The following is a 27,505-nucleotide window of genomic DNA, read 5'->3' on the forward strand; positions in this document are numbered from 1 at the left end:
AGTCGGTTAAGTGTCTGACTTTGGTCCAGATCATGGTCTCAGGATCCTGGGATTGGGCCCCATGCTCAGCGGGGAGCCTGCTTCTCCCTCTGCCTCTGCCCCTCCCCCCCGTTCGTGCTCACTCCTCTCAAATGAATAAATCTTTTAAAACATGATGAATTTATAATAATATTTGGTTCTTAACTATGGCCAGGAGCTGTATTAAGCACTTAAGTGCCTTATCTTATGTAATACAACAACTATATAAAGAAGATATTATTACTCTCCTTTTAAAAGTTATTTTTTTAATTCCCATTTTAAAGTGAGGAAACTTGCCTTAGGTCATGAGGCTCATGTCTACCCATTCCAAAACTGAGCTCTTAAATGCTGCATCACACATACCCCAGGGATAGCCTCTGGTAGGAGAGGTAACATTAAAAATTACCAGTAATTCCTTTATGCCCTGTATTTTCAACCACAGCTCCACTAAGTACCATTTGTAGATCTGTTAGATTTAAACACAAGTGAAATACTCACATTACAATAATGGCAACATGCTTTTCATAAAATAATAATAGCGACTATGCTACATACCATAATAAATGCTTTCACACATATTCATTCTTCAATAATATTCTTCACTCGTTCTTCATAACAATTTAAGAGATAAGTTTTATTTTCCCTATTGCGCAAAGGTAGATACTGCGGCTTTGCATATAGCTTATAGAAGGCAGAGGTGGGATTGAATTCAGCCCTCTCCCCTTACCCCAAATCAGAAAATAAAATTATAGAGATCATCATCTATGACTTTAGCGTACAAGTAGAACCTCTATTTATAGCTGACTTTCTTCTTCCAGATCCTATGCCTATGTTTAGACTGGTACATAGATAGGTAAGTAAACTTCTTTTAGAACAATCTAACTATTCTATACTATATATATATCGTGCTCTCGGGTCGTGAGATCAAGCCCCACATTGGGCTCCATGCTCAGTGGAGAGTCTGCTTGAAGATTCTCTCCCTCTGGCTCTCCCCCATGTGCGTGTGCTTGTGCGTATGCCCTCTCTCTCTCTCTCTCTTTCTAAAATAAATAAATAAATTTAAGAAAATAAAAGAATAGAAGTAGATGATGCAGACAACTGGTCTACCCTGAGGAGAGAAGTAGAGAGGGTTGGGAAATATTGAAGAATTAGTTTTGACCACTCTTGGCGAATGAATTGGATCTGGGGGAGGTGACGGAAGAGATGGTATCAAAAATAACTCATGGATTTCTGTCTGAGCATTTAAAAACTGACCTTGTCATTCCTAAAGAAGTGATCAGATTGGGGTGCCTGGGTGGCTCAGTTGGTTAAACGTCTGCCTTGGGCTCAGGTTATGATCCCGGCGTCCTGGGATCGAGCCCTGCATCGGGCTCCCTGCTCCGCGGGAAGCCTGCTTCTCCCTCTCCCACTCCCCCGGCTTGTGTTCCCTCTCTCGCTATCTCTCTCTCTATCAAAAAAAAAAAGTCTGCCTTTGGCTCAGGTCATGATCTCAGGGTCCTGGGATCCAGCCCCATGTTGGGCTCCCTGCTCAGCGAGGAGCCTGCTTATCTCCCTCCCTCTCCTACTGCCCCTCCCCTCCCTCCTCCCCCTGCTCATGCTCAAGCCTGCTCTCTCAAATAAATCTTAAAAAAAAAAAATCAGATTAAGGATGAAAATAATTCACTTTCAATAAAGTGAATTTGAGGTGCCTGTAAAATGTTAGAGATGAAGAGTAGTATTAATAACAGAATGGTTCAGACACCATTCAAAGTCTTTTCTTTATATGAACTAGTCATGTTTTCACCCAATGAGGCAGATGCTGTTGTTATCCCCATTTTACAGATGTAATAACTGAGACCCAGAGAAGTTAAGTAATTGGGCCAGAGTTAACACAGCTAGTAAGTTGTTGTATCAGTTAGAAGAGCCTTCTAGGCTAGAAGCTTACATTTAGAAGTACTCAGCTTATCCTTGTTCAAGCCACAGGAGTAAATGAAGTTTTCAAGGGAGAGCTAAGCTATGGGAAATTCCATGATTAAATCAAAGTCTGACAGACACACAAAAACTGTAGGGGAGAATGGAAAGAGGAAGAGGGGAAGAAAGTCTTCCTATAGGTTGGCTTAAAAAAAAAAAATGTTAAATTTTAAAAAACAACAACAAAAACCATAAAATATTTTACTCCTTTACAAGCTAAGACACAGGTTATAAAAGGTCCTGAACTTCTGCCAGAGAGTGTGTGGAACATGGACCTGTTATGTCAGCACTTGAAGTTCTGCCACTTACAAACTGTAGTTTGTATAAACTTCTGCAAGTCACTTCTTTGCATTAGGATTAGGTTCAGCTGCATAAAACAAAATCGTAATAACTTAAACAAAATAGGCGTTTATTTCTCTCTCATGGAAAAATGCAGAGGCAGCCAGTTCAAACCTATCATGTGTGATGGCTTCATGAAATTCTTGAGGACCGAGGTGCCACCTAGCTTACTGCTCTTTCATTACTATGAGGTGACCCTTGTCCTCATAGTGGCTGCCAAGTTCTAGCCATCACAGCTTTGCTCTAGAAAACTGGGTGAAGAGGGGCACCTGGGTGGCTCAGTTGTTAAGCTTCTGCCTTCGGCTCAGGTCATGATCCCAGGGTCCTGGGATCGAGCCCCACATCGGGCTCCCTGCTTCATGGGAAGCCTGCCTCTCCCTCTCCCACTCCTCCTGCTTGTGTTCCCTCTCTCACTGTGTGTCTCTCTGTCAAATAAATAAATAATATCTAAAAAAAAAAAAACAAAAAACAATGGGTGAAGGGAAAAGCAGATCAAAGAAATGACACATCCCTTCTCTTTAGCAGACGTGGCAGAAGTCACAAAACTTCAGCTTACAGCTCAGTGGTCAAAGGTTGGTAATATGGCCACATCTACCCTCAGAGGAGGCTAGGAAACAGTCTTTCAGCTGGGCAGAAAATCAAGAAGCTTTCACTAAAGAGAAGGGAAGAGTGAATATTGGCAGGCAACCAGCCGTCCCTGTCACTGTCAATTTGCTCCTTTGTAAAATAAGGATTAACATATTCGCTTTACCTCTCCTGCTGGTTTGTTGTAGGGATCAAATGATACAACTGGGCAAGTGCTTGATAAGTGATAAAACCCTCTTCAGATAGGTACCTGAGAATGGCCATTGACTCCTCTTGCACACAGTAGGCATTTGTATTTTGAATGAGAAAATCTTGGGTAAAGTTAAGATTTTCCACTAATCTATAGGTGCAAAAAAGCAGGAAATGTGAATTGGAGAGACAGGATATTTTTCTACAATTTTTGCCTTTCAATGACAAGGCTTGCCTTTGCTTTCAGCATCAATTTCAGAACAGCCAAGATTGATATTTGATTAGCTCTGCAGTAAAAATGTCCCATCAGTTTTGCCAAACTCGGGCACCGTCCAAGGAATGCAGGAGAATTATCTGTGGGGACAGCAGTCATGTCATTAACCCACCTGGTCCTTCCCCTTCTGACTTCTTGGTAACATAACGAGGGTTGCAGACCAGGGTCCCCTGGGAGGACTGCACTGAAGGGAATGGTTCTATTGTTCAGAAACGAGTTGTACTCATCAGTAAGAATTTGGATGCAAAGCGTAGGCCATGACTGTGCCTGGATATTCTCAAAGCAGATGAAGTTCTTTTCCCTGGTAATTCCTGACTATGCTAGATTTATTTTATCTGGGAATGTTAACATTCTTTTTACATTTTGAGTTTGCCTCCAGAAAGATGATGCTTTTGCCTTTTGCTTTTGCCTTTAATAATGACCTTTAAGATTGTTCTCTCACACCAAGCAAAGAATTTCTCTTACCTCTCATTATACGTGTGCTTTGTATGTTCCATATCAGTTTCCCATTCCTCTCCGAATGGAATAGTATTTGCTTTTGTGTGATACTTTGCATTTTAGGATTTTAAAGGGTAGAAGCTTCACCTTCTCCTTCCTCAACTCCCCTGTCCCATAACTCGAGTGGTACAATAAGTGTGTAACAAATGTTTGCAGGGTTAATGCACCATAACCTCATGTGCTCATGGGCCATGATACCTCCCAAAAGTGCCCAGAGGGACAGAGAGGAGGACAGAGGCCCGAACTTGACCCATTTCTTGTGACATCCCTGTTTTTCCTTTCCTTGACCTGAGGCCTTCTCATCTGGAAACTTTCAAAAGGGGACACTAGCACAATCAGAGCTAATTTAGTCGTGACAAGTTTTATTATGTCACCTCAAAGAAAAACTGGAAAGATGCTTTATAAATTAAAATACTGAATTGCAAGTAAAACTGTAGGCCAACATTCTAACTCACTGTTTACCTTCAGCAACGCGGGGAGGTTTCCCAGTTGGAACCAGTGCTGTTCAGTTGGTTTCATGGGAGCTCTGGAGCATTTGATGGCCATTAGCTGTACTTTCTGAAGCCCTCCAGCTAAGACCCAGCAGCCTGCCTCCCTTCCACACTGCCGGACGAGGTGAACCAAGAGTACGTTCAGACAAAGCATAAGGAGATGTTTGATGAGAACACACTAAGTGCCAGTTATTAGCCTAGAGTTTTCATGTGTTAATATAAGGATTATACAATCAGAGAAGTAGATACGGTCCCTATTTTGCTGTTAAGGAAATGCCATTCCGAGAGGAATGAATGAATGTGCCCATACCCACAGAGCTAATCAGTGATTGACGCTTAGACCTCAGTGTTCAGAGTTCAAATTCTAGACTCTGAGATCAGTATATTCAGTCATTTAAAATAAGAATTTAAAAATACACTCCTAACTCGATGTGAATTCAGAACTTTTTTTTTTTTAAAGATTTTATTTATTTGACAGAGAGAGACACACAGCGAGAGAGGGAACGCAAGCAGGGGGAGTGGGAGAGGGAGAAGCAGGCTTCCCGCGGAGCAGGGAGCCCGATGTGGGGCTCGATCCCAGGACCCTGGGATCATGACCTGAGCCGAAGGCAGACGCTTAACGACTGAGCCACCCAGGCGCCCCGAATTCAGAACTTCTTAAGGGGAAAAATTGATGACTTTCCCTGCTGAGACCTCTTTTAGAAATTGAACATCTTTCATGCAGAAGAATAATGAAAGGTCCCCAAAGGAATTATTGACAGGACAAAAGGAATAGGATACTTACCTCTGAAAAAAGACTAATGGAACTCAATTTCTGTGTTCTGAAACAAGGAAAATTACGAATTCCTCATGAAAACCTCAAAAAATACATCAGTTTCTTTTCTGAGGAATGGTTCAGGCAGACCCAAGTTAGAGCTATGGATGGCAAATACACACGGAAATGATACACGCAAGGGAAAGAAAGCAAGACTGTTTTAGCAAGGACCCAATTCCTGTGAAAATATCGTCTCCAGGAGTACTGTTTAGATTTCACATAGTCGCTACGCAAATGACAAATGGCGCTGAAAAATTAGTCTGTGAACTAATGGGAGGTAAACGCGGAAACTTATGTCATCAGGGAAAGAAAATGAGAAATCTGAGCTTAAAAGGAAGTAGACTCAGGCAGTGACTCTTCCATGGAATGTGAGGTCTTCACAAGGTGCTCTATCATTCCGTATTCAGTAGGTAACCCAGGGGCCATTATTAATAGATCTTGGAGTGAGCTCAAGTGAGGAAAAAGGCTGAGGAGTGTGTTAACCTTGACAATATCATGGGAGAAGAGACTGAGAAGAGCTGGATCAAAAAACTTATATGCTGCTTGGTCTTGTGCATCCTCAAGCCACCCATAAGGTTTGGGGTGTGAGGAATGACTGGCCCGTCTTTAGACTTAGGAGCCCTGGGCCACTTTAACTGCCTGTCTGAGTTGGTGCATTCTGAGCAAGTCCCCAGACTCCTCTGCATCTAATTTCCTGCATCTGTAGAAGGGATCAAAAAAGACACTGCCCCGGCATTTCAGAAATGATGCTGCATGGAATGCTGGTTTGTTTTGAGACCTCAATGGTGTCCCACCAGGGGACACCAACCAGCCATATTTGTGGTTAAATTAAGTTTGGGAACCAAAGGATTAAACAAAGTTTATAAGGTTTATTGCTGGCCTTCTCAGAGCCTTAAAAAGCTACAATGTGATGTGATCCTTTGAGAAGAGAACATGGTATGTTACCCATAATTGCAGAGCAACAACATTAGGAAATTTGATACCCTTCCTACATAATAGAAAAGTTACAGAGATCTAATGAGATAACAGATGGAAAAGCGCTTGGAAAGAGGGGCGCCTGGCTGGGTCAGTCGGTGGAATGTGTGACTCTTTATCTCTGGGTTGTGAGTTCGAGCCCTAGGTTGAGTGTAGAGATTACTTAATTTTAAAAACACCTGGAAAGAATAAAGCACTATATGAACATTAGACACGTTTAAAGACTTCAAATTCTTTGAGGGTTTTGGCACTGGCTAGCATCACTGAAGCGATCTTCCTCCTTAGCCGCCTGAAGGCTACGGATTTAATTGGGAAGAAGGGTGTAAGATTCTAGGCTTTGGTAGGATTGCCGTAGTATATTTTTTGAAGTGTAGTTCTTACACTGCTCACACCGAAATTACCTGGGCTGCTTATTAATGCATTCATGTTACTTGTTCAGATCTAAGATCGAGACCAGGGATCAGAAGTTTTAACAGATACTTGAGTTGATTCTTACCTGCACTGAAGCTTGAGATCTACCAGCCTGGAGGGTCTTGGCATATAGTTCAGAGCCTGCAAACTTCATGTAATCCTTTAGTGGTGAAGTGGTAAGGAACTTGACACCTTTCTGGGCAGGTGGTCTGCCTGGTACTAGAGGAGACCTTTTATTTTTAGATAACTTTTATTGAGTCTCTGGTCCATGCCCCCAAAGGGTGCGTTTAGTACATACCTGTTCATCCTTACAAGTCAGTATTATTCCTATGTTCTGGGAAAGCAAGCAGACAGGACTTCCCGAAAGTCACACAGTGAATTTGTTAGAGCCCTTTGGTTAGAAGCCAGAGAGAACCCAACCCACTTGGGCTTAAGTTAAAAAGAGAATATATTGGTTCATATGAGGAAAATGTCCAGTGTTAGAATGGTTTCAGGAAGGGCTGGATCCAGGTGCCCAAATGATGTAATGAGGTCTCAGTTTCACCTGAGCCATCCTTCCTTCAGTTCTTTTCTTCTCTGTTGTTTCACTTCTCAGACAGGCTCTCCCTTCAAGGTGGCAGGAATATTACCAGCAGCTTCATGCTACAGAACAAGGGTTGGCAAACTATGGCCACAAGGGCTGGCCGCCTGGTCTTGTAAATAAAACTGTATTGAACACAGCCATGCCCCTCTGTGTACATTTGTCTGTGGCTATTTTCATGCTGCAGGAAGAGTTGAATATTTGCAACAGAGCTGTATGGCCCATAAAGCCTAAAGTATTTAGGATTTGCCTTTACAGAAAAGGTTTGCTGACCCCTGCAGGAGAAGCCAGGTTTTGTTGAAAGTTGATTTTGAATCTGGGAGAGACACTATTTATTTATTTCTAGATGTTTTAAGATGAACAAAGAACCAGGGCGCCTGGGTGACTCAGTCAGTTAAGCGTCTGCCTTCAGCTCAGGTCGTGATCTCAGGTGCTGGGATCGAGCCTCGAGTCGGGCTCCCTACTCAGTGGGGAGTCTGCTTCTCCCTCTGCCCCTCCCCCTGCTCGTGCTTTCTCTCTCTCTCTCTCTCTCTCTCTCTCTCCCCCTCTCAAATAAATAAGTAAAATCTTAAAAAAAAAAAAAAAGATGAACAAACCGCCTCCATTACTTAAAGATTGTTGCTTTGGATTAACACAAGGCTTGGGAGTTCATTTACAGTTTAAATAAACAAGTTCCATTCCCAACACAAATATATTCTATTGATTAAAAGAACAATAGAATGTTTGTAAGTTTTTGTAGTCATTACATGCTTTAGTGGTTGAAGGTTAGATTCCCAGAAGATGAAATGGGAGTTTTGTATTGAATTTCTTAGAAAGAACTTGGTTTATAACATCTATTATCTCAATAAATAAAACAACACAGACATGTATAAATTTAAGTTTATTTTTTTGAGGATTTTATTTATTTATTTGACAGAGAGAGAGAGACAGCGAGAGAGGGAACACAAGCAGGTAGACTGGGAGAGGGAGAGGCAGGCTCCCTGCTGAGCAGGGAGCCCGATGCGGGACTCGATCCCAGGACCCTGGGATCATGACCTGAGCCAAAGGCAGACGCTTAACGACTGAGCCACTCAGGCGCCCCTATAAATTTAAATTTAAAAAAGACATTGCCCCCACCTGTCTGGTCTGTTAGCAGTACAGTCTGTTCATTGGCTGCCTATGGTCATGGAATGCAAATATCCTCTCCGCACAGTGCTTAGAAAACATGAAGTATTTGACATAATAGGATTGTTTCCTCTCAAAGCATATGAAGCTACCATTGTGACTTAGAGATTCTTTTCATATTAACCAAGTCCGAGTGAATGTTTTTAAGTTTATGGCGTCTGCTTTGACCTGGCTTAGAGAGAGCCTGTCTCATTGACAATCCCAGTTGAAACAACATGTCTATTAATAGCCCCAGCCGAGTCCAAAATTGAGTCTCCCTGCTTGGCCAGGCTCAGTTGCTCGTCCCTGACCGAATGCCTGGGGGTGGGGGGGGTGGGGGTGGAGAATGCAATGTTCTGATTGGCCCGCAGTGGGTCACGTGCCCACCTCCTTGTGTCAGGAGTGAGGTCATCCTTTCCTGAACCACCTGGACTGGAAGTGGAGAAAGAAGTCTCCAGAGGAAAATCAGGAAGCTTTTGCCACCTGCTGGGAGGCCAAAAAAGAACTCAGACCCACCAATAGCCATTAAGTGGTCGTTCTGGATCTGAACCCACATCCTCCTGGCTTTAAAACTAACATTCTTTCCACTGTGTACAACGTATAGCGTTTGCTGAGTGAAGCGGATCTGACCCTATCCCAGGCCAGACTCTGGTCCGTGCTGAGTTCCTAATTGCAGCCCATGATGTGGGCGCAGAGTAGACAGGGTCCTTATGGTTGGTTCCCCATGTCCTACTGAGCGAGGGGGGGTCTCCTCCGGGGCACCTGCCCTCAGGTATGCATATACTTTATGACCTCTCAGGCTAAGGCAGATAACTGGTGTTTTCTCTTGCTGGAGTAGGATCCGTTTCTATTGGCATCTGTTTTGTATGTAGCCTTTTCAAAGAGAACCTCCTTTCCACGTTCCTCCCAGGAACCCTCCTGTAAATTCAGTCAGGAATACGGAGGTTGGAAAAACCGAGCTTTCCTAGAGTGGGCAGGTATTCTTGAAAATAGGGTTTCATTAATAGTAGGTGTTTCTTCTAAGCGTCCTGTCTTTCTGTTCCTCAGTTTCTCCTCCGTTTCCCCAAGCGTAAGATGGGGATGATGATAGCGCCACCTCGTGAGATTAATGTAGGATCGAAGAAGATACTACTTTAAGTCCTTGCTCAGTCCCTGGCACAGACTCAGTGACTAAAAAGGGGTAGATGTATCGTTGCTGTCCTTGTCCTCCTTGTCAATGACTAAGGAAACACCGTCCTGTTTAGAATCTCCCTTCCTGGCATCGGGAAACCGGACACCCTCTTAGCAGTGTGCAGAGCTCCGTAGACCATGTTAGTCATTGAGCCTCTTTCTGATATGATGGCCTGCAGTTCCTGAACCAGTTCAGCTATTCCCTTTAATCTCTTTAAAAGTCAGTGCATCTTAGGGCCCTGGATTTAGGGACATTCTCGTATTCCTCTAGGATTTCAGTTACTGCTTTAAGAGAAGATTAACAGAAAGACTTGGGCCATCTTTGGTCCCATGGGATCCATGCATTCCCTCTCTCCCCTTCCTCCCCTTCCTGGCATGGTGTCCTTGGGTCCTTCTGCCAAGGTGCTTGTAAAGAATGGTCTCAGTCTGTTCACAGTGTTCACGGCAGCGGCGAGCCTGTGAGCGCATCATTTGGGACCTGCTCCTGGCAGTGGGTGGAATTGCCTCTTACCAGGCAGAAATCTCTGGAGCCAGAAGAAAGGAGAAAGTTGGCCAAGTGCCTGAGCAAATAGGCTGAGAAGTATGGGCCCAGGTACACGCGGCCTCCCTCTCTTCTCGCACCATGTCCGGACCCAAAGAATGCATCACACCAGCACAGCCTTTATTGGTTCTTCCCTGGTGAAGAAGCCTCTTCTTGTAGCAACAAGATTGAGAAGCAGCTCTCTCAGCATAAATGTTGCATGTCCCTGCAGAGGCATAGTGGCCAAGACTCAAATGTCATGATGGTGTCTGAGGGTTGTGTCCAGAGTGTGAGCGTGGTTTCCTGTGGGGTGTAATTGGTGGTTCCCAGGTAGAGAAGGCAGCCACCTTGTGTCCAGAAAACTGAGGGACACAGAGCTCCTTCCCCCCTCCTCACTGGGGCCTGCAACACTCAAGCCAACTTTGGATTAAGACGGATGAACCCTTTTGTTAAATGCAGCTGTACTCCCATTAACACTGGGCTAGGCCAGTATCGGGTTCACATACTCATCATGTCTAATGAGCAGATTGGATCCATCTTTGACCAATGGTAAGGGATGGGGAAGAGGGTGGTGCTCAAAGATTGGAAGACTGGGTAAGGGCAGTGAAGGTCAAGGAAAGGGCAGAGCGAGAAGATGGGTGAGAATACCAGAGATCCTCATACTCAGAGGTGCTAACACCAGTGTGTTTTCCGGCAGCATATCTGTGTTTGACCGAACCCTTTAGTGACCCCATGGTCAATGGGGCCGTGTTGTTTTATCTCCCACCTTCTTCTAGGCTGGTATGTGTTCTCCAAACCAGGTAACTTTCTCTGTGCAAAAGAGCCTCCATGTGCCCCCATGGACACCTCCACTAAAGCCCACCCCTTGTCCCCACTGCCCCCTCCTCCCCATCTTCTTCCCACGCCTCAGCTCATGCACAGGGCAGGAGCTCCTGATTTTTAGAATAAAAATGTGTCCGTCCTTTTTTTTTTTTTTAAACATACTTCATAATTAATACAGATCAGTCCTAGATTGGACAGAAGCTCTCCAAAGAGTTCTGGCCTCCCTGAGACAGTGTGGTGTAACTTCGGGAGTGAAAAGGGGAAGATGCTGCCCTCTTACTCTGGAGGAATCCTACGAATCCTTCATATCCCTGCCATGAGGTACCTCGGTGAAACTGAAGGTGTCTCCCTAAAAGCGGGGAAGCCACAGGCGTGGGGAATGTCCTGCGTGGCTGGGTCCCTGTGCGCCAGCCTTCTGCAGCTATGGGAGAAGGTAACCACCCCAGCCGAAGGCAGACAGGCCCTGGGCGGGTGAGCGTCGTTAACTGAGCAGCGAACCTCACCTCCGCCCCGAACTTTGGCCACCACTCCTACGATGGTGAAATGTGGTGCAAACATAACCCCTTCTGATGCAATTGGAAGAAGTGAATGTTAGCAGATCCTGCTCCATAAGCCTTCTATTTCTGAGTTCACTTTGGGTTGAGAAGCAGGTATCCAATTTGTGAGAATCTCAGGTCCTCCAAAAATCTAAGGAGCACTTGCACCTGGAGAGATCTAGGGCATTGGGGAGTGGGTGGGGGGCAGATGTCTTGGCTTCTTTGTCTTCCGTTGATGACTGGGCCTCAGCACTGTGACTTCCTTTCTTCTCGGGGGAACGCGGACGACATTTTCTAGGACACCAAAGTTGGTTCTTCCTTTGGATAAGCCTTGAAGGCCAGGCCACCGTGAGAAATATAGTGGTAAGAGTGTAACTGAGGTGTCTGCCTGGTCCCCACTCCCATGGCACGCTCTGAGAGCCCACCAGAAGCAACCCCAGGCTGCTGGTAGGGCTGGGCTTCAGGGCACACGCAGACCCAGGTGCCTGGATTCTAGTCATTCAAATCCGGCCTCGGTGAAGTCTCTTCCCTCTTGCTTTTCTCAAGGGACAGGAAAATCACGTCCCAACCATTTCTCTTCCTCTGAGCAAAGTGAATCCCAGACCTGTCATGAAAGGAATCCCAGGCTGCCTCGTCGCTCGAAAAGCATTTACCTGGATGGGGGCAGGGGGAACCCCCCCACCCCCCCTCGCGACCCCCCCCCCCCCCCCCGCCCCGCCGCCCCTTTCTCCTGCACATGTGTGAAGCATGGTGGCTGCCTGGGCTCCTACCTTTTGGTTCAGCATTCTGTCCCAGCAGTTGACACTCGAGCTGATTCGTGTCGAAGTGAGCAGTTTCTCCAGACACCTGTCTCCTCTCTCTGTCCCACGAGGAGGCCACCTTTGAGAGCAGTGGGCTTGGGCATAGCAGCCTTTTCATCGTCTGTTTCAAAAGAAGGTTCTTTTTATCAATGCACCTAGCCTGTATGCCCTTCCTGTCCCCTTGTCTTCATCCCACTCTCCCCCATGCTCCTGCGAGGTTGGAGACCACTTTATTCTGAGCCCGGTTTTACTTTCTGTTGCTCTTCTTCCCATCCTTACTCTAGAGTGCCAATCCTCGCTCGTAAACCTTCCAATTTCATTATCTGGTGGTGAAGCAGCCAGGTTGGGAGTCAGCCCCTATTGCCAAATGAATTGGGGAAAAGCGTAATGGGGATGATTAAAATATAAATCAATTAGAGTAATCCAGTCTGCTCAATAATCTGTACTTAAGAGCTAAACAACTTGAATTTAATAATGTACTTATTAAAGATCCATTTAACTATGAGGTTATAATTATGCCTTTATAATGCTCTGTCAGCTTCCTGCCACTCTAGGTTTTTTCTAAGACGCTCCTAATTTCTTCTAATTATTTTAATGCGGTAATTTTGGAATGGTTTTATTCATTTTTTTAAGATGTGATCATGAAACAGCTTTTTGGTCCTGGTGGTGCATTTTTCTTAAGGTAGCTAGCGATACTGATTTTATACGTCTCAAGAGGTGTATGAATGAACTGAATCAGATGTCCCCATTCATTCACTTCTTAAACAAACTATTATTGGATGCCAACTGTGAGAGCAAACCCCAGTACCAATCCTGAATAACTCATATCTTGATTTTTTTTTTTGAGGGATTCAGCATATAATCTCTTTATCAAACCTTTAATAGAAGATGTTTCAGGTTGGCTCAACTTAGGTCTCATACTGGATACTTTTAAAATTTTTATCTTTTGTGTCTTAAGACTAGAGACTCAAAAGAAAGATGGAAATTCTCCCAACCACATGCAGATAGATACCCAGATATACCTGAACTTGTGCATGTATTTTCAGTGGTATGATGGCCCCCCAAAGCCTGTTGGGATCCGTAGGTCCCAGGATGGGACTGTTGCTGAGCAAGTCTTCCATTTTGGCTGCGGTGTGGGTTTAGAGAGGCACTAGCAGATAATTCTGGGCCGGCCACTCGGTTGGAGGTTCCTGGGGCCAAGATGGGAAGCCACTGAAAGCTACTGGGGAAGCCGGCTTTCTATCTCAAAATAGTATAAAATACAGGATTGAAGGCCAGAGACCGGGGTTTGAAATGGAGGTTTGGGGACTTGCAAAATCTGGACAAGCAACACTCAGGTTATAAACAGAAGTAAGAAATGGGAATCAGGTAATGAGTGTGAAAGAGAAAGCGATCTTGTGAAAATCAGATCACTAGACCGTCTTGACTTCCTTCCTGGACTCCAAACCCCCTTGGTTTTCCCATAGTTCTCACATCTGTCACGCCCCCCGTGGCAACTCAGCTACTGGGCATCATTGAAGAAGCACCTACTCAAAGCAACAGATACCATTTTTTTTTTTTTAAGATTTTATTTATTTGAGAGAGAGGGAGAGAGAGAGCACGAGCTGGGAGAGAGGGAGAGGGAGAAGCAGGCTCTCCTCTGAGCAGGGACCCCGATGCGGGTTTCAATCCCAGGACCCTGGGATCATGACCCGATCTGAAGGCAGACACTTAACCGACTGGGCCACCCAGGCGCTCCATGGATACCATTTAAAGAGAATAACTTCCAAATTCAGCATGGTTCCAGAGGCTGTTGGCTTTTCCGTTCAGGTTCTTCTCCTTCCTCACTGGAGCTGGTTTTCTTCCCTTTTCTCCTCAGCCCCTCTGCAGCCCAAATTTACTCAAAGTGTCCTCAATGTGTACCTTCCTCCCATCAGCCCCCGGTCCCCCGCTGCTGCTTGATTACTCTCCCTGAGGCGGCCCCCATCTGATGTGTGATCCTTGTGATGGTGACCTGGTCCATCTAGACTTTGGGAATGAAGTCTTCCAGTAACCATAGTTCAGAATAGAGTCTTCCGGTGACTAACGCCTACATATGTACTTTTGATCCCACCTCCTCCTCTCCTCCCTGAAGACTCAGCCTCCCTCCCCCTCCCCTGGCAGCTGAGCCCACCGTCCACATCCAGTCTCTCCTCCCGCATCCGGGCAGATTTCCCTTCAGTTCTCTCCATCACCCTAAGACGTGAAATCCAAACTTCCAAAGATACTTTGCAGAAAAACTGCACTATTTGGCATGGAGCCACCTCCCATCCTCTTCTACTGCTTCCTTTTCTAATCAAAGTCTTTTTTGAAAAAATGTAAAGTTTTGGGGCATCTGGGTGGCTCAGTGGGTTAAGTGTCTGACTCTTGATCTCAGCTCAGGTCTTGATCTTGGGATTTTGAGTTCAAGCCCCATGTAGGGCTCTACATGGGGCATGGAACCTACTTAAAAAGTCTTCACTGTCTCCCCAGTCCTGAAACACAAAAACTTCAGCCATCCCCACTTCCTTGTCCTCCCTCATGTTGATCTGGAAAGTTGCCAAGAGCCTGTGATTCTGCCACCTGGCTGGATCTCGGTGTTTCTCAGGTCCCTTCTAGCATGCCCTACCTGCATCCCAGTCCCTTCCCCTAAAGAGGATTGCAGTGGCCTCCTCATTACTCTCTGCCACCTGTGTCTTCCAGTTCAGGCTCCCATTGCTGTTACACTGCTAGTCCTAGGAATAAATCTAACTGTGCTTTCTCGATCACACTAATTAACATGAAGCCCGTCCCCCACCCAGACACTCTTGATCTCCTTCACTGTGTTCTACTTTTTCTTTCATTTTCCCCCAAAACACAGATCTTCTAACATAGCGTACAGTTGACTTAGTTGTAATGTGCCTTATCCACTCTGCCCCTTGCCCTCCCAGCCAAGGCTCCATGCATGAGTCAGTATTCTTAGCGGTTTTGTTACTGACATGATTTAAGCATCTGATACATAGTGAGCACTCGGTACATATTTGTTGCATGTCATAATGTCAGTGCCTATGTTCACATTCTTGTCCTTTCCCCTCTGCTTATAGAATAAAACCCAAATGCCTATAGAAACTTTCCAAAGCTTGCATGATGGAGCTCCAGACTCCTCCAGCCCCCGTCCCTCACCGTTGGCTCTCTGTCTCACGTAGCTTAAGTGATACTCAAGAGCTAATGGGTTTCTGGACATGCCATGTTCTTTCAGCCTTCTCCATTTCATTTGGTTCCATTCTCCTTCCAGGGGTCTACTTCTCTGTCTTCCCCATGTGGGGGGAACAGTTCCTCCTTTTTCAAAATCTGGCCAGAAAGTCCATCCCCTGTGGGACTCCAGTGCCCTGAAGGAGAATTAGTCTCTTTCTCCTGTTTGCTTGCTTTGAATTCTGTGTATTTGCTCCTGGTGTGCAGTGGAGACCCCCGTGTCTCCTCCCCTCGACTCTGTGCTCACTCAAGTCCAGATCTTTTGTGTATCTGCCCCAGAAATGATCCCAGTGCCTGTTAGGGCATTGTGTTGTCACTTAATGCAAGGGTTGAAAAGAGGAGCTGCCATGTGTTGAACCATGTAGTCAAAGGTTTGAGGGCCATCACCATGCAACATGTCCAAATGGTTGCCGTCCTCACTCCCAGACCTGTACCTGTCCTGTGTTCCCTGTGTCCATCAGTGACACAAATCTGGGCATCAGGAACAATCTCCCTCCTCTCCCTCAGGTCACCCAACTAGGCCCTGTTGACTTTGCTCCCAGACATCTCCCAAATCCATCGACTTCCCTTCAGTCTTGTTTTTGGGAGCCTTTGCCAACCCGTCATCTCTGTCACCAAGCACACTACCTGGCACATGGTGGAGGTGCCATATATATATTTCTTGAATCCGTGAGTCTCTGAGTTAAAACAGTGTCAGGGGACAATAGGCAGACGACCAGACTGTGAGATTGAGCTTTTGAGGAACCTGTGTTGCAAGAGTCTGAGTGATTTCTCTGAAGATGGTGTTAGAAGCCCAAGAGAGTGCTTTCGGATCAGCACCACAATTCTAGGGGTAACCTGACCTTCTAGAACAGTGAATCTCTCTCACCCTCCTGATTTTGCCAAGGGGTTTCTTTTTCTAACTATTTCTGTCTTAAAAATTCAAATCCAATATATTTTCCTCACTGGGATATGTAAATTCTCATGTAAGTTGGAAAAGGGTTTGTTTCTTTACAAGTGATGAAAGATTGTGACCTCCAAGGAAGGATCCACTAGGCGTGATGAGTTTGAAGGTCTTCATGTCCTCACACATGAAGTGACTGGGATTTAGTCTAGATGTTTCCTCAAGTCACTTTCACCTCCCAACCTCTAAGAATAATATTGTTATTGCTAAAGCAAAATACCAAGAATGAGAAAACCTAGAGGAATGAAGGCAGTTGTAAAGTCTCATGAAGGGTGAGTGATTCTAAAATCAGGCTTGGGTGGAGACATTCCCTCTGCAGATCCGGGGGCTGCTTTGGGTCTGGGCAAAGCAGGAAGAGTTGTGGGTGGTGGAGGCATTGGCCTTGGAAATAGACCGTTGAGAAATGTTTTCTCCCTCCCTTTCTCAGCAGATGGTGTGATAGTGATTGCATCTGCCAAGTCTTATCTGAGAGATTGCTGGACCAATAGTTACACAGACTGTCACTTGACTCTTCTGATGCCCTCTTCCTGCCTCACTGGGGAATCTTGATGTATCAAGAGGGTTCTGTTCTTCCTCAACCTCGTTGTCCTCCTTCTCAGGTCTAAGTCGAGGTGTTGGGTACATTTGGGGTGCTCCAGATGCATAGGGTTTGGCTGACTATCTCCAGACTTGAGAACACGTTGGGATGACTTCCATTCCAAAAGGCAAAAAAGAGAAACGGAACTTCAGTCATGTGGTTTCTGTTATCTGTAACCATGGAAAACGTTGGCCATCTGTGAGGATCCCATTTTAACACTTTTCTCTCTCTCTCTCTCTCTCTTTCCATCTCTTTCTCGGGGGGAAAACAAGCTGAGGAAGTGGAGAGACTCGCGGCCATGCGTTCAGACTCCCTTGTCCCAGGTACCCACACCCCTCCTATCCGGAGGAGAAGTAAGTTTGCCAACCTGGGGAGGATCTTCAAGCCTTGGAAGTGGAGAAAGAAGAAAAGTGAGAAATTCAAACACACATCTGCAGGTAAGATGATTGTTTCCCTCATTTCTCATTGGGAGTTGGTTGACTTCAACTCCGTATGTTAATTAGAATGTAATTATTGTAGACCATCTGAATCAAAGGGGGGAAACAATCAAGCCTGAGGATTGCTCTTGTGTTGAGTAAAAATCTTGGGTGCAATTGAAAATGGCTTTCAGATCCTGCGTGTTTCCTTATGTCTCAGGTTTTTTTGTTGTTGTGTTTTGATCTGCCACTTGTGTACAATCTGTAAATATCTAAGCTTAGAATTCCACCTTTTCTGGGGCGCCTGGGTGGCTCAGTCGTTAAGCGTCTGCCTTCAGCTCAGGTCATGATCCCAGGGTCCTGGGATCAAGCCCCGCATCGGGCTCCCTGCTCGGCGGGAAGCCTGCTTCTCCCTCTCCCACTCCCCCTGCTTGTGTTCCCTCTCTCGCTGTGTCTCTCTCTGTCAAATAAATAAATAAAATCTTAAAAAAAAAAAAAAAAAGAATTCCACCTTTTCTGTAATTGAATGCTTTTATTCCACCACTGACGACCCATTTCTTATTATTCAGCCCTTTTTTTCACTGCTGTGGTAAAAATCAATACACAGCAGAGAATAAGTTACATATGGTCTTTGGCAGATGAGAATAGGTTATTCCATGGAGGGAAAATCTTGAATGAACGATTGTTGGGCATGGCAGGAAGACACAGGAGAATGAAAACCAAGCATCACTGTATCGGCAGGGACAACTCTATAGTTCATGGCTTTGTGGGCAGCAGAAGAATTGGAGGAAAGTCAGCCTAGCTGAGGGGTGAAGAGCCTAGACTGTGGAGTCAGTCTGTGTGGGTTCAAGCACCAGCTCTGATACTTGGTAGTTATATGACCTTGCTCAGTTTATTTATCTCTGTACCTCAGTTTTCTCATCTGTAGAATAGGGCTAAGAACCGTACTTTACATGACTTAAAATTGTGAGTTTATGTGGCATGCTATGTGGATCTATTTTAAATGAGTAGGAGTGTGCAGAGGGAAGTGTATAAAGAAATAGGTCTGATTCAACCCCCACCCCCCACCCCGTCAGGTTTGAGAGAAGATGATGGAACAGCTATGCAGATGCTTTTTGTTTGTTTTGTTCTGATGTTGCTCATTAAATGCCCAGGTCATTCCAGGCCGACATTCCAGTCTTTCATCTGCTCCGTCCTCTTCATCCTCAAAAACTCAACCTGCCCACTCTCCTCCTGAGAATCATCACTTCTTCTGTTTCTTGGTCACCTTCCCCTCTTCCTCAACCCCTAATTAACCATGAAGTAGGAGATAGGGCTCCTGGTTGTACCTGAACTTGAGTCTGCAGATCTGGAAATTTTATTTTATTTTATTTTTTAAAAGATTTTATTTATTTGAGAGAGAGAGAGCGCGCGAGAGAGCTAGCACTAGTGGGGGGAGGGGACAAGCAGAGTCCCCGATGGGCACAGAGCCCCATGTGGGGCTCGATCCCAGGACCCTGGGATCATGACCTGAGCCAAAGGCAGACACTTAGCCAACTGAGCCACCCAGGCGCCCCAGGATCTGGGAATTTTAATGCTAATTGCTTTGGGGAATGAAAGAGAATAGCAAACATAGGAAAGTTGCAAAAAGCTTTGAAATCTGAAACAGTTCTCATGGACCTTGCCAGTTGATGTTTTCTGACTCTTCCTTTGATGGAAGCCCCAGTGTCCTGTTGCTATAATCTGTTACTTCGTGAGATGAGAACAAACCTCCGAATTCCAGAAATCTCAAAACTGTCATCCCTGGGACTAAGTCCCTTCACCTTCTGCATTCTGCACCTTCAGGGTCATTATACAGGTGTAATAAAACCTGTAGGCCTTTCATGCATTGCTAAACGCTGCTGAGAGATTGACATGCAAGCTAAACCCTAAATGGATGACTCCTCTGTGTCCCCCCACCCAGGGTAAAACTAGACCATTGCCTCTGGAGAAATCTTAAATATATCCTTTAGACAAAGTGAGGTGTAAGATACTTGAAGAATGGAAAAGGGAGTGTTCTGTAAACCCTGGAAAAAATAATAAAGTTTCAGGGCGCCTGGGTGGCTCAGTTGGTTGAGTCTTGGTTTCGGCTCAGGTCATGATATCAAGGTGGTGGGATTGAGCCCGTATTGGGCTCCCATGTTCAGCAGGGAGTCTGCTTGAGATTCTCTCCCTCTGCCCCTCACCCTACACTCACTCTCTCCCTCTCTCCCTCTCATAGATAAGTCTTTAAAAAAAAAAACAAAAAACACGAAGTTTCCTCAAGATCCTTTACAATGGTCTTCCTGACTCTGCTGTGGAAAATGGCTTATAATAACACAAACACTTATTTAACTAATGGCCCTTCATCAGCATGAATCCCTGAATGATGGTGTGGCAGATGCCTTTCCTCCTGGCAAATCAAAAGGTTTGTTGTGTCCGTTTGGCAAGACCTTAAGGTAAAGCTCGGATGCTTCTTGCCGACTTCTTCAAGATGTTGGAAAACTGGTCCTTTGACAAATGCAAATACAAGGACATCAGATGACTCGTGGATCATTAAAAGGTTGATCATTGTTTTCCTTTAAAACTCTTTGGGGGGGAAAAATTAAAACATATGATGGGCAAAGTTGCAGTTTGAATCATTCTTATCATTAACTATTCTTAGCAAGTTCTTGTGATCTCTCTGGCCTGACTGATTAATTTGGCAGTTGAATGTGACATTTGTATGTAGGTTTTGTTTTTTTTTTAAAGAGACATTTAGCTCCTGAAGTAGAAAATGTTGAGGGTATACTATGGAATATCCTTATGTCCAAATAGATGGAGGGGTACATGAACTGAGTGAAGCTATTTTAGTTTTTTTAAAAAGTCAGTGGTTTGCACTAGAGTATCCTTTGTGTTTAACTGGATTCAGAAATACTGTTCCTTATTTTTGGAGAAATTTACGGTGCCAGTTCTTAGCCCAAAGGAGAAAAAAAATGGTGGACAACATAAGGATGTTTAACATGATAAATTGTATATATATTCAAGTAAAACTTTGAAGCACAAACTTTCCTATGCATTGATAAGAGTTAAATATTACATATACAGGGTGCCTGGGTGGCTCAGTCGGTTAAGCGACTGCCTTGGGCTCAGGTCATGATCCTGGAGTCCCAGGATCGAGTCCCGCATCGGGCTCCCTGCTCGGCGGGGAGTCTGCTTCTCCCTCTGACCCTTCCCCCTCTCATGTGCTCTCTCTCATTCTCTCTCTCTCAAATAAATAAATAAAATCTTTAAAAAAAAAAAAAGTTAAATATTACATATACAGGACGACTGATTGATTATGGGGTGGTTAACGGTTGGCCAGTTTTAGCTGGTATGCATGTATTTGTCTTATCTGTGTGTGTATATGTAATGCCCTTTCATATGTATAATGTCTGCAGTTTTAAATACAAAGACAAAGTGCATATATTCAATTATAGTATGCATTTGTATTTAAAATTGTACTTTTTTAAAAAACACATGAAAGGGCGTGGACGCAGTGCATCCTTGGCCTGTTTGTATTTCCACAGTGAGTTACACTTACAATGTGCCATCATTAGCTAATCCTGTAGTTTTCCTGTAACTCGAGTTATGGGACAGGTGCGTCTGGGTATACCACGTCTTCAAAGATACGCCCAGAAATACTGCTTTGTAAGTTGCACAACGATAAGAAAACGACATTGGAAAGTTATAATCTCCACACTTCCCTCAATTCTGGCACCAACGGTTGTATGCATTTTTCAGCACTCTGCCTACCCGTGCCTTGTGCTGCTCATACATCCTTCCTATTCCAGGCCAGAGGCCAGTGTCCTGACAAGGCCTTCAGCAGTAAGCCCCTGAGACTGAGCTCCAGATGGTGGCAAAAACCCTGGAGGAGAAAACAGCTGTGCATCATAGCCCTCGGGAAACACAGTAATGGCTAGAAGGTAAAATAACAGGTCCGCCGGGACATGATCCTTACATGCTTTGCAGTCTGTCCTCCGAGGCCGGGCCCGGGGCCTGCAAAGAAGCTAGCCTGACACGCCCAGCTTCCTGCATGGGGTCAGCAGTGGGTGTCCACAGCGCACCCCCACAGCTGCTGGGAACAAAGACCAATGATAACATCCCCTCCAAAGTAGAGCAGGCAACGCCTCCCCCAAAATAGTCCCCTGCAACCGTCTTCTCCAAATTCCTTGAAAATGAGGACTGTATTTATAGAAAAATAGAACTGGCAGGAATAAACCATGAAGATGCCGCTGAGTTATGCTTTTATTTCCTCTTGACAGAAAATCAGAAGCGGTAGGGGGTTGGCCCTGGAGATCTGCCACGTGCCAACATTCCCTTTGTGCTTCTAAGCATTTCCGCATACCTAGCGCCGTGAGCAACGCGATATTTTTAAAAATTAAAAAAAAAAAAAAAACCCGCTACTGAATGCCTACCCATGCAGAAGCTGGACCCGCTCTGGAGATCTATAACTGTGAGCAAAACCAGACCTTGTCAGTGACCCTGTGGCATGCTCAGTTTAGTGGGAGAGGCAGACAATCAAAACTCAAGAATACAGGTAGGATCACAATTGTGACAAAGGCAGTGAAGAAAATGTACTTGGGAAAATGAGAGGGACACTTGATGCAGTCTGAGGGATCAGAGAAGCAATCCTGAGGAAGAGAAGTTTGAACTGAGATCTAGTGGAGGAGTAAGCATTTAGAAAACGAGCACTCCAGGCCACAAAACAGCTTGTGTAAAGGCCCTGTGGTAGAAGAAATAGGGATGAACAGGCTGGGAAAGCTAGGAAGCCAGCAGCGAGAGAGTGGAGAGCTAGGAGTACAGTATCGGCTGAGGCTGGAGAGGTCACCAAAGGTGGGACCCTCGCTGGGCCTTCATCTTGCCAGCAAATTAGACAAGGGTCTGAGTGGCTCCGGGAAGACCGGTTAGGCCATGTGCAGATTATGGTAACTTGGGCTAATATTTGCTAGTAGAAATGGATGGATTTGGGAGATGTTCTAAGGAGTAAGTGACAGGACTTAATGACCAGTTGGATTTAGGAGGGAGAGAGACAAGTTTCACGTTGGACACTCTAGTGTTGGTTTAGGGTATATGGTGCGGCCTTTCCTGAGACGAGTGCTTTGGAAGAGTGGCAGGCTTGGAGGAGTGGGGGGAAGGGGTGAGAGGGTGGGGGAGAAATGATTTTCATTTTAGGTGTGGATTGGAGTTGATTTTGTGATACCCAAAGCTGGAAGTTGAATATCTGGGATGCAAAGAAGAGGTCTGGACCGGGTGCGTAAATCTTGGGTCTTTACATATCCACGTTAGAGTGATGACCATGTAGGAGCTGAGCTAGGGAACAAGTATCGAATGGAAAGAAAAGAGGGCCAAAGATAGCCTTAGAGACAAAGAAAGACTGTCATCATTAGTGACTGGATAGAGGAGGATAAACTTGGAAAGGAGATCGAAAGGCAGTGACTTTTTCTGACCAAGTTATTTCATTTAGTGTTACACACTCTAGCTCCATCTGTGTTGTTGCAAATGGCAAGACCTCATTCTTTTTTTTTTTTTTTTAAGATTTTATTTATTTGACAGAGAGAGACCCAGAGAGAGAGGGATCACAAGCAGGGGGAGGGGGAGAGGGAAGAGCAGGCTCCCCACGGAGCAGGGAGCCCGATGCGGGGCTCGATCCCAGGACCCTGGGATCATGACCTGAGCCAAAGGCAGACGCTTAACGACTGAGCCACCCAGGAGCCCCAAGACCTCATTCTTCTTATGGCTGAGTGATATCCATTGTACATATACCACATCTTCTTTATCCATTCATCTATGGATGGACACTTGGGCTGTTCCCATAGTTTGGCTATTGTAAATAATGCTGCAATAAACTTAGGGGCACATATATCCTTTCAAATTAGTGTTTTTGTTTTTTGGGGGTAAGTACCCAGTAGTGGAATTGCAGGATCATAGGGTAGTTCTATTCTTAATTTTTCGAGGAACCTCCATACAGTTTTCCACAGTGGCTGCCCCAGTTTGCATTCCCACCAACAGTGCATAAGGGGTATTTTTTTTCCCACCTCTTCCCTAATATTTGTAACTTCTTGGGTGGTTTTTTTGTTTTTGGGGGGTTTTTTGCCACTCTGGCAGGTGTAAGGTGATGTCTCGTGGTTTTGATTTGCATTTCCCTGGTAATTAATGATGCTGAGCCTCTTTTCTTGTGTCTGTTAGCCATCTGTATGTCTTCTTTGGAAAAATGTATATTCAGGTCCTCTGCCCGTTTTTTAATTGGTGGTTGTCAAAGGGGAAGGTGGGGGGGGATGGGTGAAATAGGTGAAGGGGATTAAGAGCACACTTACCATGATGAACACTGAGAAATGTATAGAATTGTTGAATCATTACAATGTACACCTGAGAGTACTATAACACTGTGTTTTAATTATATTTCAATTTTAAAAAAAGAAAAAAGGCAGTGGCTAGAGAGGTAGGAGGAAAACGGGAAGAATCTAGTGTGATAGGAGCCAGGAAGGGAAAATGTTTCAACGCGAGTATGATGAACCACGTTCAGTACCATGAAGAAGCCAAGTGCAATACAGAAAAACACCTGTTGACATTAGGGATTCTGATCTACTGGGGCTCACTGATGACTTAGCAAAAGCTATCCGGTGGATTATTGGGGGATCGATGCCAGATTAGCGTGGAGTGAGAAATTAGGAAACGGGGACATAGGGATAAGCTTTTGGAGGAGTCTGGCTGTAAAGTGGGGAAAAGACGCAGGACGGGGTGGATGCTGGAGGAAAGGGACACGTGTCTCCAGGGGCTTGTGTGTGTGCTTTGATCGCAAGGGGCTGTCTGCCTGCTTTCTGATTTGTCGTTGTTATCGTATGATGAAAGTGACGTAAGTGTGACAGGCCAGTGTGAGGGATCCAGGAGAGAGGAAGAGTAGGAAGATCTAGGAGAGGAGAGAGGGGGTAAGGTGCTGAGAAGCTAGGAGTGGGTGGGATATAAGGCACAGACAGCAGGGCTCGTATCAGAAAGGGAATAAGACCTCCTGCGCTGAAATAACCAGGCAGCAGAGGGGCTGGGGGGGTGGGGAGGGGGTTGGGAATGACTCCATCTGACAGCTGAGCTTTTCCAGGTAATAAGTCAGCTCCTCTCTACATGGGGAGGGCAGGAGGGGGCCTGCACAGTCAAGCCGGTTTCAGATTGATGATTATGACCCTACATGGCACTTTTTCCAGTGACTTTGGCTGTCCCAGTACAACTCTGGATAAAGCAGCAGACAGTTGGGTCCTTCTGGCACCAGAATTTTGCCAGATGGATTAAAAAGTGGGGGGCGGGGGAGCAGAGGAGATTAGGGCATTTGCATCCATTTACTGGGGCTGCCGTAACAAGTCACCACAAATTTAGTGGCTTAGAACCACAGAAATTTATTCCCTTATGGCTCTGAAATCAAGGGGTTGGAGGGTTGGTTCCTCCTTGATGCTGAGGGGGAGCATGTTTCACACCTCGCTCCCAGCTCCTGGTGGCTGCTGGGCTATCCTTAGCATTCCTTGGCTTGTGGCTACATCACTCCAATCTCTGCCTTGGTCTTCAAGGCAGACCTTTCCCTAGTGTCTCTCTGTGTTACCAGTCTCCCTCTCCTTTCTCTTGTAAGGACAGCAGACATTGGATGTGGGGTCCACCCAATATCCAGGGTCATCTCATTCAGAGACCTTTAACTGAGTTATATCTGCAAAGACCTTATTTCCAAGTAAGGTCACACACACAGGTATGCAGTTAGGGCTTTGCAAGGATATGGTTTAATCCACTACAGTATTGACTTTAAATTGGATAAAAAAGGAAGGGTCCAGTGAATTGAGCACAATTAGAAAAGTCGATAGACTTGGGGTTCCAAAGGAGTCCAAGAATTTTAAAACCATTGGTGGGACTGGTAGTCAGAAGCAAGCTAGAAGGGCAGGGAGCAGCACCTGGTACAGAGCTGCATCTTGAATTAGTGGTTTTCAAAGTAGAGACAAAGCACAAGCTACAACCATGGAAGTGAGTGGCTGAGGTAAAGGAATAAGTTAGGAAATTACTGAAAACCTGGTAAACGATCCCATCTGCCAAAAGACACACATACCTTATTTGCCAAATTGAGCGCCGATTTAATTTGCGATCTTCAATCAAGAAGCAAAAGGAACTTTTCTGCTTGGTTTTGAGCATTCAACTCATTTCTGAATTAACATTTTCCTGGAAAGAGTCTCTGTTTCCCGTTTCCAAATGGAGCTGTTTCCGTCCATCATACCTTTGAAGTACCGCAACCTAAGTGATTCATAGAATGTCAGAGGTCGCCTTTTAGACGTTCACTCCAGCTATTAGCGCATGCACCTATTGTACTGGTGGGATAAGGTGGCAGGTTTGAAATAGGACTCACTGATGGCCTGTTCCCCTGTGACACGACTGGGGACCCGTGAACCGTGGCATCGGTCTGTCTGTGTCAGCCCCACCGAACTGCCGGCAATAATGAAGGGCCAGACCTGAATACGCTGGGGGCACCCCTCGTGTTCTTGACGGGCCAGGAATAGCCTGTGGTGGTGTCTGTAGGCAGGACACATACAGGTGCTCTCATGAGCATGGAGCTCCACTCACTGAGCCCCTCTGCCCTTCTGCTGTAGCTTCTGATCACCCCAAGTCTCCCAGCTTCTGCTGGGAGCCAACCCTGAACCCCCTGGCCTGTGAGCTAACTACTTCATCTAGCTGCTGGCTGCCCCTCTCCCTCAGGGCCACACTCTGCTTCCTTTATTTCGTGCACTGATTCACCCAGAGTCACTGATGACGTTAGCAACCACTCGTTTCCAGGAATCCCTTCCTGGGAAATCCGTGTCTCTGGAATTGTTGCTCTTCGAATAATTGTTGCTCCTTGGATAAGGAAGACGGTCTAAATTAGATTCTGCCTTTGGACGTGGTGTGATGGGCTTCGGAGCCCTTCAGAAAGAACCCGTGGCTGATATCCAGGGTAGTTGGCTGGCATGCAAACCCCACATTGCCGGGTCCTTGCTACTAGGAATTCTTAGCATGTTCTGTGATAAGGGAAGTGCGTATGAACTTGGAGAGAGAGAGAGAGAGAGAAACCCTAAGGTTTTCATGGAGGCTCATATTGACATCCTTTTGTCATGCAGGATTGAAGATCACTGTTAATGCAATCATTGCCTCTATACCCAGCATAAGACCAGCTCTGCCCGGTGTGAAGGCCCTGGGGATCATCACTGGCACAGCTCTGGGGCTGAAGTTTGTATTGTTCCCACTCAGGCAGAGAGGTGAAATTGATCCATTGCAAACACGGACGCTCGTGACCGGGCACGTGTGCTCCTGAGGGATGGTGTGGGCCTTTGCACCCTAACTCTGGTGTTCCCTTGGAGTCCCCTTTTCAAACTAACAAGGTAATGTTTCTACTTGGGCAGAACTTAGGTGTTCAAACTTCTGTAAGCTAGAGAGTTCAGTAAGGACACCAGCTTGGCATGGCATGTTTGTTTATGCGCCAGGCACCACCATTATCCCCAAAACTATAACAACAAGAATAGACAGGGCCCCTGCCTCCCAAAGGTTATGGTCTTGAGGGGAAAACAGATAAGAAAGCCAGCAATTATAGTAAAATATCTGTGATCCTAGAGGAGACACCCAGGGGCTCCACGAACTCAAATTAGACAAACCCAGCTGAGTTACAGGTTAGAAGGAAAGGTTCCCTAGAGAAATGGATGTTTAACCAAGGGGTTGGGCAATGAATATGAGGGAATCCTCTCTCCTGGTGGAAAGAACAGAGCGTAGGAGAGTCTGGAGAAGAGAGAAGGAGAGCTTGCCAATCCACGGCTTAAAAGGGAGGCTGTGGTTTGAGAAGGATTGTTGGGGGAGAAGCGGAATAGTAAGAGATGAGGATGAAGAGGTAGGCAAGGATCCGCTCGTGATGAAGGGCCTTATGAGGTCTGTTACAGAGCCTGGATTTTATCCCAGTGCAGCATCCTATGGAAGCTGTCAGAGGACGCGCCTTTTAGAAAGATCATTTTTATCATGGGAAAAGTTTGGATTGTGACCAAACATCATTTTCAAGTTTAGAATCTACTTCTGTGTATTTGTGGAATGAGAGAAAACTGTGATACAGTTAAGGGGACCTCTCTTTGCTATCATGGAATCCAATGAGATATTGAGTATTCCTGTTGATTTCAGTCACAAGGAAACTGTTGGAAGGAAGTGGGTAGTTGATGATGATGCTGGGG

At 45.5% G+C, this 27,505-nt stretch overlaps 1 protein-coding gene across 8 annotated transcripts in view; it reads left to right on the forward strand.

Annotated features, from left to right (window-relative positions):
- Positions 1-27,505, forward strand: part of PHACTR1 (phosphatase and actin regulator 1) — a 308,221-nt gene that overhangs the window by 82,328 nt on the left and 198,388 nt on the right. For 7 of the 8 annotated variants that reach the window (XM_034985688.1, XM_034985689.1, XM_034985691.1 and 4 more), the window contains one exon: positions 17,136-17,300. In XM_034985688.1, the coding sequence (XP_034841579.1) occupies positions 17,162-17,300 (139 nt within the window). In that variant the 5' untranslated portion in view covers positions 17,136-17,161. Of the gene's footprint in view, positions 1-836; positions 872-17,135; positions 17,301-27,505 lie in introns of all 8 variants that reach the window. The other variant, XM_034985690.1, reaches the window with a different exon arrangement.

Source organism: Mirounga leonina, unplaced genomic scaffold (assembly GCF_011800145.1).
Source record: "Mirounga leonina isolate KUSES-001 unplaced genomic scaffold, KU_Mleo_1.0 Mir_366, whole genome shotgun sequence".
Classification (NCBI taxonomy): Eukaryota; Metazoa; Chordata; class Mammalia; order Carnivora; family Phocidae; genus Mirounga; species Mirounga leonina.